Source organism: Myripristis murdjan, chromosome 12, assembly GCF_902150065.1.
Source record: "Myripristis murdjan chromosome 12, fMyrMur1.1, whole genome shotgun sequence".
Lineage (NCBI taxonomy): Eukaryota > Metazoa > Chordata > Actinopteri > Holocentriformes > Holocentridae > Myripristis > Myripristis murdjan.
In genome coordinates this window covers 26,833,797-26,849,562 of record NC_043991.1, presented here as the reverse complement: position 1 = coordinate 26,849,562, position 15,766 = coordinate 26,833,797, and the positions used below count along the sequence as shown (strand labels likewise).

The following is a 15,766-nucleotide window of genomic DNA, read 5'->3' as shown; positions in this document are numbered from 1 at the left end:
TTTCCCTTATTTTTTCCCTCCTTTTTTTCCTGGTAATAAGTTTTTTGTTTTTTTTTTCTTTTGGCATGTTACACTACACATTCTTTGATGCCAGTGATCTGACAACAGGCACTAAATTCCCAAACCACAATAATACCATAATATACCTAATATAGCTGATATAGTGCTTTTCAAAATAAAGTGCTTTACAGACAATTAAAAATACAGTAAGCAAACTTATAAATATTAAAATATAATAATAAAATATTAAAATAAAATACAGTGAAAAATAATAGTTAGGATAATACAACAAACAATGAAATAATTTCAAATCAAATGAGAATGGAAATGCAAAGAGTAAAATCAGTAAAAAGCAAGTCTAACATAGTGAGTTTTTAAAGCAGACAATGTGTTGGCTTCCCTGATCTTCTCCAGCAGGTCATGCCACAGCTGAGGGGCTCAAACAGAAAAGGCCTGGTCACCTTTAGTTTTGTGGTTTGACCCAGGAATGGCCAGGAATGACCCACCAGAGCATCTCAGGTTGCATTCAAGCTCGCAGAGGGTCAAGAGGTCAGCCGTATATTCTGGAGCTAACCCTTAAAAGTGATCATTAGAATTTTAAAATCCACTCTGAAACGGATTGGCAGCCAATGAAGTGATTTTAAAACCGGAGTGGTGTGTTCCCTCCTGTCAGACCTGGTCATGAGTCTGCCTCGGCATTTTGAATCAGCTGAAGTTTGCTGAGGTTTTGTTGTGTGAGGAAAGAGAAGAGAGCACTGCAGCTATCCAAACGATGAGATGAATGCATGAATTACAATGTAGATGTTCTTGGCAGATAAAAATGAGAGGGAACCAAGATATATAAAATAGAGATATATAATGACAATAAGTACAAATAAGTATTGGCTGTTAAACTATGACTAGTGAGGCAACTACAAATAGCAAGGTAGAATAGTGTTCTGATTGATGCTTCCTGTGTGTAACTGTATCATAAATAAAGACAAATTGACATTATTGTCATTTTGAGAAATTATATTATTGTCACAGTACCTGGATTTCTGTCTGATTTAGGTTGAAATCACACAATCCGTATTGGATAGTGGTTTTGTTTTTTCTCTTTCAATGAAGCTTGCATGCAAGGCGAGAAGCAGACACACATCAAAACAGCAAGATTTAACAGTCTGCCCTTGTCCTGGATCCCAAGATGGAGCGAAAACACTACAGGAGTTGCATGAGAGACAGTGGCAGTAAATAAAGTTTTCTAACAATGAGGAATGCAGAGGGTCCTGACGTGAGTGCCTTGGGGACTACATGTTAAAGGTTTGTAAAGAAGGACAGTCAGCTAAAGGGTACAGGTCACAAGGTCAAGCGCAAGGTGGGGATATGCACACATGTGAGCAAGATGAGTGTTTCTGTTCACCCACAGTCATAGAGTTGTGAATTTTCTCTATAGCAATCCCGGGGGGTCTGTCTCCATGACTATAGAAATTACTTCCTCCTTGGAATTTTTTTTTTATATCACAATATGAAAAACAAAGGGGCCATAGCCCTCACATAAGAATAAGTATATAGAATTATAGCATGCCAAAACACCGGAAAGCATACTAAAAGCAACAACAATACAAAAAAGAAAAAGGATGAACAGTGCTTTAACTATGACTATTTTTTATGTATATGGAACTAAAGGAAATAGTGTGTCAATAGAGTGTCATTAGAACAGCAACAAAACAGGCAGGCACGGTCAAACACATAACCACTGCTTGTATTGGGGTTATCTATCCACACTGTATAAATACATTCAACATGTTGTAAAAAAAAAAAAAATGGCATGTCAACTATTTACTTACCTTAGCACTGCATATCAAACACAGTCAAGAGCCATAAAGATAATATATCAATTGACGATGACTATATTAACAAAAAACAGCTGTTTACAGTATGCTGACCTACATTAGTGCTTGTAACCTACTAAGAAATCTATCAGCACTCTTACAAAACCAAACTAAATACACACAAACACACACACACGAAACAGCAGATAACAAACAGTAATGTACTTCTCCATACTAGTCCACATGAAGAACCACATCTGCATCGCTTCTCTTTTCCTCTTTTTTGTTTTTCTTTTTTAAATCACAGAGTGCTTTTCATGATTGGACATTCACTCTGGTACTTTTGGCCCAGGGCTTCCTTCTTTTGCATGATTGCTCTATTTCTTTTCTCCTTGTTCGGTCATGGCGGCCGTGGCTGCTCATGCTTCACCGTTCTTGAAATTGTTGTAATGGCATCAACTGGCAACAAGAGCAAAATGGACACAAAATGTTGCAAATTCATTTAAAGCAGACCAGTCTTTTGCTGGGAATCTTTAGGTAAAGTGTGTTGGAGAATGATGACAAGTAGGCCTCTCCATAAACAAAATATAAACAATACTACTTCTACCATCACTACCTCTGTCATGTCAGTGGCATTTTTCTTTTCCTTCAGTTTACTAATGAAATGAAAACTGAACTGAAAAAAGACAGGTGGGACAAAATATTTGAGTGCATGGAATATGGGTATGGCAGTTCAATTCGGTGGTGTAAATCTCTCCTTTTTGACATTATGTAGCCTGTGGTGTTTGTGACACTCACCTCTATACACAGCAGCTCTGTCATGAGTCATCTGAAGAGCGTCTTCCTCCAGCAGCCTATCGCCTGTGAGCCTGGAGCGGGTCCCCTCCTGAGACCTGCCACTCAAGGGTTAAACTGAGCTGGGAGTTCACAGTAGCGTCTCCTTTTCTGTCCACGGCATCGCGGCCAATCCAGCGGAAAACATCTGACTGCAGCTCGCTTCCCAAAGCTGTGTTTGATTTTACTCGCAGTCACACCGGAGACGCGTAGCCAGCCGCGGAACAAAACTAACCATTTCAGGACTGCAGCGACATCCGGGCGCTTTTCAACTGGTAGGTAGCGGCACATCCACATTATTTGGCATCTGTATTTTAACTAGAGGACCACCGACGGACTCATTTAAAGCTGTGACTAAACTGTTGTCACTCATGCGAATAAAATGTCTTATTGTGCCGAGCCCCGTGAACGCCGCTTTTCAGATTTTCAAACAAACTTCAGACAAATGATTGTCCGTTAATTCCAGCTGTGGCACGTCACGTAAAGGTAGGGCGAAGTTGCGTAAAGTTGTTATTTTGTAATGTATGTTTTCGCCTCTGTGGCATTTCGTGGCTGTTTTTTGTTGCAGTTGTGTCGCGTAGATAACAGACCAGATAAACTGATTTTCTCCTCATTCAGGGAGTTTTTCTGTGTCTCTTAAAGATGGTCTTTACAGCCATAAATCCTATTCAGATTCCGTGCATTTTGACGCGACGCGCCGTGTCAGTGAGTTTTGGGCAGCAACACACTCCTATGCAAAGACAGAAAGCTGGCTGGTTTTTATTGCAGAACCATTTTGCAAAACCTTTGTATGAAGAGCGTTTGCATGCCCTCCGTGTTCACAGTGGGCCTGTGGTATTTCACCATCTCATTCACTTGCAGACTGAGTCATTCCCTGATTTCCTCCAGATGTGCAGAAGGCTAGCTTACGTTTCCTGACAAAGCAACAGCCCAGGATTGTGACACTTCTGTCTGCTCGCTGCACTTATTCTGCTGACGAGGACGATTTTTTTTTTTTTTTTTCATAAATTTCTTTTCAGGGGCATGTCTCAATATCTTCTGGGGAAATTTAGCGTGTGTTGTGATCCTTAGTTGATCAAGCTGCTGCATAAAAATGCCTCAAAACAAACCCTAACCTCTTGTAGAAAGCTGTAATCTAATACAGACCTGTCCAGGCCTCATCTTTCCTCTGCAGGTTATGAGTTACGGCCTTTTCAAATAGCAAGTTGGTTATTAAAATGTAATCCTTTAACTGAAATGTGCAATAAACTGCTGACATTTCAGCCTTTTTTATTAGCTCTTCTTCAGCTGCTGGCACTCAGTCTCTCAGTGGGGTCAAGACACTGGGACTCTGACACCACAGTGGTTACTGGACAACTAAAAAATCATGTGTGTCATACAGCCCTGATGATTTCATGGCCCATCTGAACTGAGCATCAACAACTGCACAGGGCTGCAGGCATTTTCATTGAGTCTCTGCAGCTTCATCACATCACAACAAATACACTAGGACCTCCCTTGCTTATTGCATTGTCTTATCTAAAATTGTTTTGTGATAACCGCCTATTACGCTCCAAACGTGGCAGATTATTTGAGAGGAAATGGCAGGGGAGATAATGTGACACTTTAAGTATTTCAGGATATGACTGTACTACTACCTTGAAAACCTGCTGTGCTGTTGGAAAACTAACTGCAGCTGGATAATAAATATTTTATTGTTTTTGCACCGATATTCATTTGCACTGTCTCCATAGGCCCCGTGTCAGTGTCTCTTAGTGATTGCTAGCTTTGATTTGTAGACGTGGAAATGTTGGCACAAAGTTTTAGTGCACTCACTGACCTTATAGATCTTATCTGTGTTACCTCATCTTTTCGCTACTGTTTTCCTTCACGGATCTAACAAATGACCTGCCTGAGGAAACTATCATAAAAGAGCAACACTTAAGTGAATCATCTTTTTTTTTAAAAATATATTCTCTCTGTTCTCTAGTTGAAAGCAGTCAATTTGCATTATTTCATGTGCTGCTGCTAATGTTACCCTGGTTCCCAGTTATCATAAATCAAGTGTGAAGTAGGTGTTTACACACTGGGCAAATTAGACTGTTGATGATCACTGAGAAGACTCTTAATTTGCATTTGTAGTTGATTAGCTGGGCATCACGGGATCTCTTCCCTGGCTAGCGTAAGATTAACTTCATTTAATTGCTCAACCTTTGCCCACATTCAACCTTTGGTCTGCTCTACGGTAATTACAACCTCTTCTTACAAGCAGTTCAACCAGTGTAGCCTCTGGAACTGGTCCCAAAGGTATGTCTCACGAGGAGGGTACATAAATGACTCAATTTTTCTGTCGGTGTTGTTCCATGGTGGTTGAGCAGCAGCCGTCTGCACATAGGAGTGCAGATTAGGTCTCAGTTTTTTAATATTTTGTTGTTGTTTCCACTGTTCAGATGGCAGTCTTACCTAAGACAGAGCTCGGGGTGACAGTCAAAACTGTGGTTAATCAGTGGTTGAATAAAAAATGAATGACCTGGGTGTTCTCAAATACACCAAAAGTGCTTCACCTCCAGCTAGATGAGGAGATGAAGGTGAATCACAGGTGCTTGGATTGTCCATATGATGAAATTATCTTGCTTTTGCAGTTTTACATTGCCTCTCTAATGCAATTGCCTCTTATCTTCAGCACATTATTTGCAGACCTGCATATGAATCATATACAGTGCAATTGATGGAGATGTTAATGTTGATACGAAGATGGTAGCAGTGACAGGTTTGTTGCCAGTTTGCAAGTGAACCACAATCAGCAGCTCTGTGATAGGTACTTCAGGCTGCATGGATCACATGACTGACATCACAGCATAATATGAGGAATGCAGTTAATGTTTTCCTGACTGTTAGTTACCTATACAGCTATAGTGGTACCCTCAACTGTGCAACCGTGCCGACTACACAGAGTTCAATGACAAAAGCATTCTCAGATTTGTGCATAGGTGACTGTGCAAAGGACCTTCTTTATCTTTAGGATCATTTTCTTGCCTCCTTTACAAGGCTGCACAGTTGGCATGGCAAGTGTGAAGATGGGGTGTAAATGTTTCTCTGTCATTATGAGGACATTATGTTTTATGGGTTGTCTGGATTGTTGTTCTTGTTGCTCTAAAGGGAATGGCTGTGGTTATAAATCTTCCCTGCAGATCATTAGAGGGAAATGATTACTTATAATGTGCAAAAAATCATTCTCCAATCATTCTGTATCCTACAGAATATGGTACAGGCAGAAAGTACATTGACAAAGTATTTTAATGTAGTCTTGAAGGTCAAATATCCTTTCCTCATTTTTCTAAAACAAAAATTGTAGTAAATAATTTAGCAACAGTAGTAGACTGATATAAACTTTATTTGATCAAGATGATTCAACGTACAGCCTTCTTGATATGAAAAGGGCTGTGTGTTGAAACGTGTCAGATACTTCCTGCCAGTAGTGTTGCCAAATTATTTTCTATATTCAGCTGATCATTCAAGCACCCTGTCGAGGGCTGAAGTAGCAGCACTCAGTCCTCTCCAGAAAAGCAAAAACATACACTAACATTTTTGTTCCTTCCCTTTTCTCCTTCTTTTGATAACAACATGTTAACTGTGTCCCCTCACTAACTCTGTCCTGTAGGCAGATCACCAGGAGAGCATGTGTGAATACTGAGACCCCTCTGCTCAGTTGACCTCCCTGCCCAGGAACACGGAGCTGCTGTCTGGTTTACCTGTCTGCTTGTCCTGCGAGGCTCACCCCGCACCATGTCTACAGAGGTGGAGAACAGCACACCTGTTGCTGCTGATCCCAGCGCCCCATCCCCTCCTGCAGCCTCGACCTCTGCAAGCCCGCCCACCTCCCCTGCAATAGCCACATCCAAGACCACATTCAGGAAAGAGAAGAAGAAAGGTAAGTAATACACAGGGATGGAAAAATAAAATTCTGTGCTGTAATTTGTATTTGATTGTGTAGTTTAGTGGAATGGACTTTATATCAAAATACCTAAGAATTCTGTGATTTTATAATGTCTGCATACTGAAAGTACTTTTACTACCCATTCCCCCCACAATGTCAGTAGATATATCCACCCAAACTGTGGCTCCCAAGTCAAGATCTGAACTGACCCACCCAACACTGATTTTTCCTAACTAGTCTTTAGAAAGAAGAAGGGTTTTCTTTCTTTCGTTCTTTCTGTCTTTACTTAGTTAATTTATGTTAAAAAAAGAGATATGAACCAAACAATGAATCATGAATCATATTTCCCTCAGTAGGGGTTGAGGGAAATATAATTGTTTGCACCAGACATTTTAAATAGGGTTCAGATAGTTTTACATGTTTTACAAACATGTGGCTGATGAGACACTGAACCTTGTTGATGAGGTTTGTGAGTTCAGTGTGTCATGAATTAACTTGCAAGCTTATTTTTTTCATGCTCATTTGCTGGCAAAAACACAACAAATGTGTTGCTTCCATGATTATTGTGGTTACTTTTATTGGTTAGTCCTGGGGTAGGCAACCATGCACCATAGTGAGCCGAGAGGCTGCAGGTTCTCATTCCAACCCAAAACTCCACCAGCTGATTTCATTGATTACCTCACCTTCATGCAGAGAGGAGGGACTAAGCAGTGAAATCACCTGGTGGAGTTTTTGGCTGGAATGAAAACCTGCAGCCTCTTGGCTCACTATGGTGCATGGTTGTCTACCTCTGGGTCAGTCTGTGCTGCATTTCATTAAAATGGTTAAAATGAACAAGAATGATTACAGCGTTATTTGATCCATGTTCAGGCACTGGCTACATTTATCCCATAATAAGGCTGAAGTTGTCATAGCAGTCATTGGGACTGGCTAACACAATGACCTGTTTGATCTATTCCACTATCAGAAGCCTACACTCACTGATAAAGGGCTTGGTTTCTAACAAGTAACTAATTTAATTAGGTGTGCAGGAATATTCAAATATATGCAAACAAGGTTAAACCACAGATCACATGTATTTTACTATATTTTCAGAATCCAAAATGCTCTATTTTATTTTGACATGTTAACATTTGGGGTATTTTGTATCCAAATTTTGATGTATTTTTCCCTATCCCTGGCTAATTGCATCACACCAAATGGCACTCAGTCTTAATAGAGTCCAGTCGAAATCATGGTATATTCTCAAATATGATAGTAATAAGGTAAAAACAGACATACAGTGCTATAAGTACTATATTGTAACATCCTTCTGTCCCTTTTTAAAGTGCCAGAGAAAACAGATGAGTATCTGCTGGGCAGATTTCAAGGGGATGGTGTGAGGTACAAGGCCAAGCTGATCGGCATTGATGATGTTCCAGAGGCCAGAGGAGACAAGATGAGCCAGGACTCCATGATGAAACTTAAGGTGCTGCGTGAGACCTGGGCCAGTGCCCTGTGATCAAGGAGCTGCATGAAAAATATTATGATATTGTTGTCTTTTTTATGTTCACATAAATAAGATTCTATGATATGATACTCAGATGTTATTGCACTTTAACAAATAAACAAGTAACAAATGCACACACATAGACACATGACACTGTTGTCCCATCATTGTGAGAGCCACACATACCCACACACACACACACACACACACACACACACACACACACACTGCACCCCTCATTCTATGTGCTGTTCTATGTAGAACGGTGTACATTCATTGTGTGTCATCTCCTGCTGTTCAGGGCATGGCAGTAGCTGCTCGATCCCAAGGTAAACACAAACAGAGGATCTGGGTCAACATTTCCATGTCAGGCATCAAGATCATTGATGAGAAATCAGGGGTGAGTTCTGCAGTTTTCTTCTGTTGTGACCAAAATCACTCTGTGTAGTTAGATTATATTCCAGGTGGATTTTTTAAGTGGAGAACATCACAGGGTATTTTACATTTTTACACAACCTTTAATAGCCCGGGTTAAATTCCAATGCAACTAAAATCTTTTTTTTTTTTTGGCCAAGAAGGCAGCATAAAACAAGAATTGACATTCTACACAAGGCAAGTTATTTTGTTTGTCATCTTAATGAAAATCTCTCCTTTTCAGGTGATTGAGCATGAACATGCAGTGAATAAGATCTCCTTCATTGCCAGAGATGTAACAGATAACAGGGCATTTGGTTATGTGTGTGGAGCAGAAGGACAGCATCAGTTCTTTGCCATAAAGACTGCCCAACAGGTAACACACACACACACACACACACACACACACACACACGCACACGCACACACACACACACTATGTACTATGGAAGTACTATGGAAAATAAAAATGAATGGACTAAACTACGAGGGTTTAATATGTGCAATATTTTTGTCACGTTACAGGCAGAGCCCCTTGTCATCGATCTGAAAGATCTGTTCCAGGTCATCTTCAACATGAGGAAGAAAGATGCAGAGGCTTCACAGAAGGTAAATAATGCACACAATCCTCTGTTCATTTGACTTAAAACAGAGATCCATTTTCATATATTAAATGTTGGAAAGTTTAGCAGGTTGCACCTCAACACTGCCTCCCTGTACTATTACACAGAATCACACCTGAAGACATTGCACTAAAATAATTAAATGTTTTTGTTTTCTTTTTGTGCACAATATGCCTTCAATAAATTAGGAAAAGAGGAATGATAATTATGTGCCTACATCTGTTTACAGGGTGAAAATGGCAGCACAGTAGTTGAGGTAAGCATTTGTATGGTGATTTGGTCTGATTGTTTCCCAAAGTCAACATTTCAGTTGACTAATGTATGTAATGCTGCCCTTCTTGGCCCCCTTGGTCTCTCTTTAAAAATGAAAAACCTTCTGTTTTTGCATTCTTTTTTTTTTTTTTTTTTTTTTTTTAGAATGGAAGTGACAGTCTGCTAAGTGTTGACGAAGAAGCAAAAATTGCCCAGGTATGCATTTCTGCTCTGTTTCATTTGTGACTTCCATCTCTTCTTGCTGAGGGTCAGTTCCTTCGACTCTGGTTGAATCGAGCTGCCTGTCATAGTTGTTTATATCCATTTCTGTCCCTTTCTGACATTTAGCCAGTGGAGCAGCTTGACCTTTTTGGTGATATGTCAACCCCTCCATACATCCAGCCTCCAGCTGTAAGTATGTTTTCATAATGTCTTAGTAAAAGGTTGTTATCAGCGCAATACAGTGGAATTCTGCCAAAGTGTTTAGTTTTGGTTAGAAATGCTTTAGTTTTCCACTCATACATTTATGTAATCACATTCAGAAAATAGCACTTGTTGCTAATTACAAAGCTCTATATCAGTCTTCAACTCTCCTAGACTGTGGGCTTTTAGCAAATATTTCCATTTATAGTAAATGTGCCTGTTTTCATTGCCATGCAAACTCGAATTTGATTGCCATTACCATGGAGTCCAATTATAGCAATCATGTTTTGCTAAATGTTGCCTGTTGTCAAAATGTACCTCTTAATGTGACTTTAATATGTCTTCCTGAAAAACAAACAAACAAAAAAAAAAACATTGCTGCATTGCATAACTTGAGCATTCCTCAATCGACATGTTTGATCTCAAACTCAGTTCTACAAGGACAATTTTTGTACATACATCTGAGTTATTAGTGAATCTAATTTTGTGATTTAGTCATGGTAGATTTAAATCTAAAAAACATTTTAAGAATTGAGTTTCTGATCCCTGTTTATTGATCTCAGTGTTCAACATCCAACATAAAGCTGCTACCAGTGGAATTTGTGATTTGATGATTTGGTGACCCCTTGTGTCCCTTAATGGCAGTGTTTTAGGACAACTCCACTTGACTCCCCCCATGAATTTCCAGTAGCCCCATGCAAAATGTCTGTCTGTTTCTCAGTATATTATTTCTAACTTAAGCAGTTACTGTTTCTCTTGTAGAGGTTTCAGGGAACACATTTTAGTGGCTTATATTTAGTCTAGACATAAAATTGCTATTCATAAGCTAATTGCTACTACTGATGGAAAACATTAATAGTTAGTTAGTTAGTTTACACTTTCAGTGTACTGGTTTGGTTACACTGATTGCTCACATTTTATCACCTGAAATCTTCACTTATGATTGGAATAGTTTCAGCTCAAGCAGCTAACGTTAAAGTGGTGTCAGGCAACATTGTTTATTATCCATAGCAAGTGAGAACTTGCTTGGAAAACAGAGCTGGAGTCTGGAATCCTGAAGTTTTATTGGATCTGTGGCTATGATTGAGATTGTGAATGCGGTAGTATAGTTTTAAAAAAAAGGTACTGTCCCTTGAGACAGATCAGAAGAACAATATTTAACACTGCATCACAATATATAATCCAGGAGTGAAAGGCAACCCACAAAATTGTAAAAAACTAAGTGAGTTTCCAAGCACATAAATGGCAATGTGACTGGGGATATTAATTCCCACTGTCATTCTTTATCCTTCCTGTTTGAGACTCCTCGTTTTTAAGCCCCTTTCTCACAAATTTTGATAAGATTTCAAAATCAGAAGATTTAATCAGAACATAAAAAATGTCAGCCTTATACTATCACTGCTGTTTCCGAAGTCTCCATGGTTATTGTACTGTACTTCTCATGTCCAATTAATTTGGCCAGACTGTTAGTAAGACTGTACTGCTTCTGACAGTCTCATTTTCAGACTAATATATATTTATTTCTGCCAGAGGCTTATTTGATTCAGGCAAAACAGCAACCTGTCTTTGTAAGCTTTGTAAGCTGATAGAAGCATGAAGTCCAGAGGTCTTCCCATTAGGAGAAACAGTGTAAATGTATTATGGTAATATTCAGTTAGCTGCAGGCATGTGCGAGAGGAAACCCCCCTAAAAATTATTTGAGAACATTATGTATATATTCTACATGTAGCAGCTTTAAATTGCCGTCTTTTCACACCAGTGATTCATTTTGCTAACCGTTGCTTATCTCCTCCTACAGAACTGATTCATAAATCTGTCTTCTCTCTCTCCCACCCTCCTTCTCATGATAACCAGGAGTCAAATGATATTCTCTTGCTGGACTTGTCCGCTGAAGTTGACAGCAATCAGAATTGTATAAAGGGAAACCCCTTTGACACTTCCTGTGCCCCTAACCCTTGGGCATCTCCCCAGACAGAGAATCCCTTTTCCTCGACATTTGGCTTCTTTCCAACCCCAGACACTGACCCATTCAGAGATGACCCCCTTTCTAAATCACCCACCCAATCAGCACCCCATAATTCTCAGATCTCTCTTACCACCACCAATCACAGCTTAGAGAGCACTGTTGCCAGCATTAGTAAGACAATCATGAATGGTGGTCTGAATGGAGACTCTGACCACCTCAGTCAGCAGATGAACGGGTTGTCCAATAAGACCATGACCCTCACTCTCAGTGACAGCCAGTGGCCACTGGGAGGCACAATGGTTCAGGGGAACAAGAATACTTTGTTGGAGGGGAGTGATTTTGGATCGGTTCTCTCTACCCAAAACCCGTTTTTTGACATGACTCTGAAAAATGCCCCCCCTTCTAATGGCATAACAAATGACCCACAAGCCTCAGTATCTCGTTGCAAGGATTCGGTTGTCATTAGCCCACCTCCGCAGAGCTCTAAGGTTGGACGAGGTCGAAGAAGTGCAAAGGTGAAACTCCACAGATAGATGCATCATAGTAATGCTGCATGTCAGATGCATAAGAATGAGTTTCTTATGCACACCTCCCAAACTGTAATTGGTTTCCTAACATCTCCCTTTCTGAGCACGAGGATTGCGTACTGTTGTCTGAGGGGATATGTGCCATAGGTTGCATTGGGTTTAGCTAAGGTATAATGCCTGTCGATTAGAATTGCAGCTGAGGGCTTCTTGTGTGATTCATTCTGTCTCTATCTTTTCTCTAATGTGAATGGGCATCTAACTGCATGCACTTGTGGTCGCATGCTCCACTAACTGGCTTGAATGGAGGACAGTTTGCCTGTCCTGCTGAAAAATGAACTCTGTTTCCTCTGTGTCATCTCTGCTTATGCTGCTTCTGCTGTCTCATATCATTCATGCTTCAGTGAATGAAAAGTTGGTAAGTGGGGATGTTCACATCTTTATCAGTGTTGAACTAAATAAACTGTATTTACTTCTTACATAGGTAATCACAATTATTTGTTGTTTTTGCTGATAACTAGCTGTACAATAATTCTTCTAACTCAGATATTATCCTTACCTATAAATTACTTCAAATGTGCCTCTATGGCAAATGTGATTCCATCATTTCATATTTTTCTTTTATTTTCCATCAATAGTCTACATCAAGTGACCTGTTTGGGGCAGATCTGTTTGCTGCTCCTACTCATACTGAGGCGTCATCAGCTCCAAGTGATCTTTTCAACAGTACACCTGCAAATACTGCTGCCTCCTCCATAGCTGCTCTGGGTAATACTGTTTAACCTAGCGTCTTGAAACAATGATCAATGGAGATAAAATATCAAAAGAGGCATCAACACAAATAGACTTTGTGTGTCAACAAAATTAAGTCTTTCGATTTCTTTGCCTTTTTAATATTTATCCCAACTTTTTAATCTTCAGGAAATCTTCAGTTAGGTCCTCCTGCTACCACTTCTGTTGCTGGCACAGGCATGTGGGGAGCATCTACCCCTGCACACTCCATGTTCCCCATGCCAGGAGGCATGCCCCAAGTGACACTCCCAGGCTCTCAACCCTACCCTCAGCCATCTGCCTTTGGTGGTCTGCCCATATCACCCACAGCTTGGGGCCAGCAGGTGCCAGCTCAGTTTGGTGCCACGCCTGTCTCCCCGCCCCAAGCTTGGGGTCAGTCTTCACACCCTGTGTCACCTGGTGCTCCAGGTTGGGGTCAGCCCTCCATGTCCAATCCCTTCCAGCCAGGCCCGTTCCACCAGGGTCCTCCACGGCCTCCTCCTAGGCCACCAGTTAAGGAGGCCCCAAAGGTGGAGAATAACGCCTTCACAGCTTTGGACCCCCTTGGAGATAAAGAGAAGAAGACTGGAAAGGACATGTTCAAGGACTTCCAGCTTGCCAAGCCCCCTGCCATCCCAGCAAGGAAAGGGGAGCAGGGCTCCAACACTGCTCCAGCACAGAGCAGCAGTGAAGAAGGGGCATTTGATCAGTACTTTTCCAATAAAGTGGGCTTGCCTCAGGAAGCTGCAGATCACGATGACTTTGACATCAATCAAATCTCAGCTGCTGTAAATGGTAAACTACCAGCTAGGCAAAGCAGTAATCCTTGTGATTTTTTTATAAGTTCATGATGTGTGAATGATCTTGAAATATGTCCCTAAATGTGACCTCTGTCATATGGCTGTTTAGCTCCTAAGCCAGTCGCAGCTCCTGCTGCTGTCCCAGCTTCAACTCCCAACCCCAGCCTTCTAGATGCTGCCTTCTCCTCGACTCCAGTCACAAACAGTTCAGCTCCAGCCTCAGGACAAGGACTCAGTCAGAACAAGTTTGATGAAGCATTTGGGGCTCCAAATCCTGGTGCCTTTGGAGCACCACCCTTAACTATGGTATAGAAAGTTACACAAAACACAGAGTCACAAATACATATCCAACACGGAATTGTTGTAAACCATTTATCTATATTCTAATGATTTTTGCCTTTTTCCCTCAATCTTATGACAGAATACTCCTGTTGCTCAGACTTCTGGTTCCTCAGATGCTTTTGGAGACGCTTTTGGAAATCCCTTTGCTTGACCGTGACTTTGTCTACAGGTAAGTGATCTTTTTTCTTTGTCGTTTTTGTTGTATATTGTATATAGACATATTTCAAAATTGTCTTCATCTGTGTATACAGTATTTCAACCATTTTTTTGTACTTATAGGGCACTTCAAATCGAGTAGCAGAGATCTCCCTCATCAAAAGACATGGAACCAGCTGCTACAACATGCGGAAGACAATCGATGGCAATGATCAACCTTTCTAACTCTTACCCTGTGTCCACAAGTTCTCACCTGTCCTTTAAAAACCCTACTTTAACATCGCCACCTTAACTATTACTATGTTTTTTTTTTCTATCCAATCAGTAGTTTTCCTGTTTCTGAACCAACTGATTTCAAAGTAAACATAAATGTTATGTTGTGATCTTATGAAGGAATAAATGTGTGAAGGTGGAAAAGAAAGTATGTCCAAAGATGTCCAATGCTGATACTGTCTATATTAAACAAATAAAGAAAATGATACCGTCATAATGGTGGGATGTGATGACTGTTTTTTTCTTTAGTATGGTACTGAAAGGCTTTTGCACACCCATCCCTACAAGTTCATAGAATAAGCATCAACAGATGAAATGAAAACATCCCACACACTGTCCTTACTCATGTCTTCCTTTGATTACTATTCTGTATACATTTCTAGCAATGTTATTGTAAAATGGCATTTTACCTGATGCAGCCTATCACTTTGGCAAGTAATTTCCTGAACAAATATTGTACTGATTAACTGTGCCTTGGCATGGAGATCTTGTTCAAATTAAAAAAAAATCCTGCTAGTGAAGACAGTGCTCAGGATTTAAAATCCACAAGCTAATTTTGGATTTCTGTAAAACTCAGTTTGTGAATAAAGAGTTTGCAATGCATTGCGGGTCTTTTAAGGTCTCTTTTGAGACAGTTCAAACATCAGTTTGATGTTTTTGCAAAGTTACAAAGTTATCCTACATTTATCATGATTGCCTCCAGTAGGACGCATAAATTTAAGCCCTGTATTTATGTCTCTAATTTTGCTAAAAAAAACAACAACAACAACAACAACAAAAACTTTTCAGCATTTGACCTCTTGGCTGCAGAGAATGCACACTCAGTGGCCACTTAATTAGTTTCACCTGCACAATCTAATTAAAACCAATACAAATATTCTGCCATTAAGTTTACTTTTTCTGCTGCCTGTAATGCTCAGGTTTTCTTTTTGTCACAGTAATGGAGGTGTTCATTCAATTAAATATTTGGCATTGAGCTCATAGTTAGTGCTGCTGCCGGACTGGACTGCATTTTATTGAGAGCTGTTTCTTCTGTTCTGTCCCCCTTGTGTATATAAATAAGGAGGACAAAAAAAAAAAAGAGAAACACATCTGAATATAATGTAGTCCAGTACACGACCTCTGCAAACTACAACCTCAGTAATAAACACAGAATTAAATTGACACATTCT

The 15,766-nt window shown here is 40.2% G+C and overlaps 1 protein-coding gene across 3 annotated transcripts; it reads left to right on the top strand.

Moving 5' to 3' along the window:
- Positions 1–2,770: 2,770 nt before the first annotated feature.
- On the top strand, positions 2,771–14,802 carry dab2 (DAB adaptor protein 2). Of its 3 annotated transcripts, none has more exons than XM_030066104.1 (15): positions 2,771–2,920; positions 6,286–6,555; positions 7,890–8,029; positions 8,352–8,450; positions 8,709–8,840; positions 8,990–9,073; positions 9,317–9,343; positions 9,505–9,555; positions 9,688–9,750; positions 11,617–12,243; positions 12,891–13,020; positions 13,174–13,818; positions 13,933–14,129; positions 14,245–14,334; positions 14,445–14,802. In XM_030066104.1, exons 2-14 carry the CDS (start codon positions 6,411–6,413, stop codon positions 14,314–14,316), a joined length of 2,412 nt encoding a protein of 803 aa, XP_029921964.1. In that variant the 5' UTR covers positions 2,771–2,920; positions 6,286–6,410; the 3' UTR covers positions 14,317–14,334; positions 14,445–14,802. The 3 variants fall into 3 exon arrangements, with proteins under 3 accessions (XP_029921964.1, XP_029921966.1, XP_029921965.1); XM_030066105.1 differs by lacking the exon at positions 2,771–2,920 and adding an exon at positions 3,089–3,131; XM_030066106.1 differs by lacking the exon at positions 11,617–12,243 and having other exon boundaries at positions 2,775–2,920.
- The last annotated feature ends 964 nt before the right edge of the window (positions 14,803–15,766 follow it).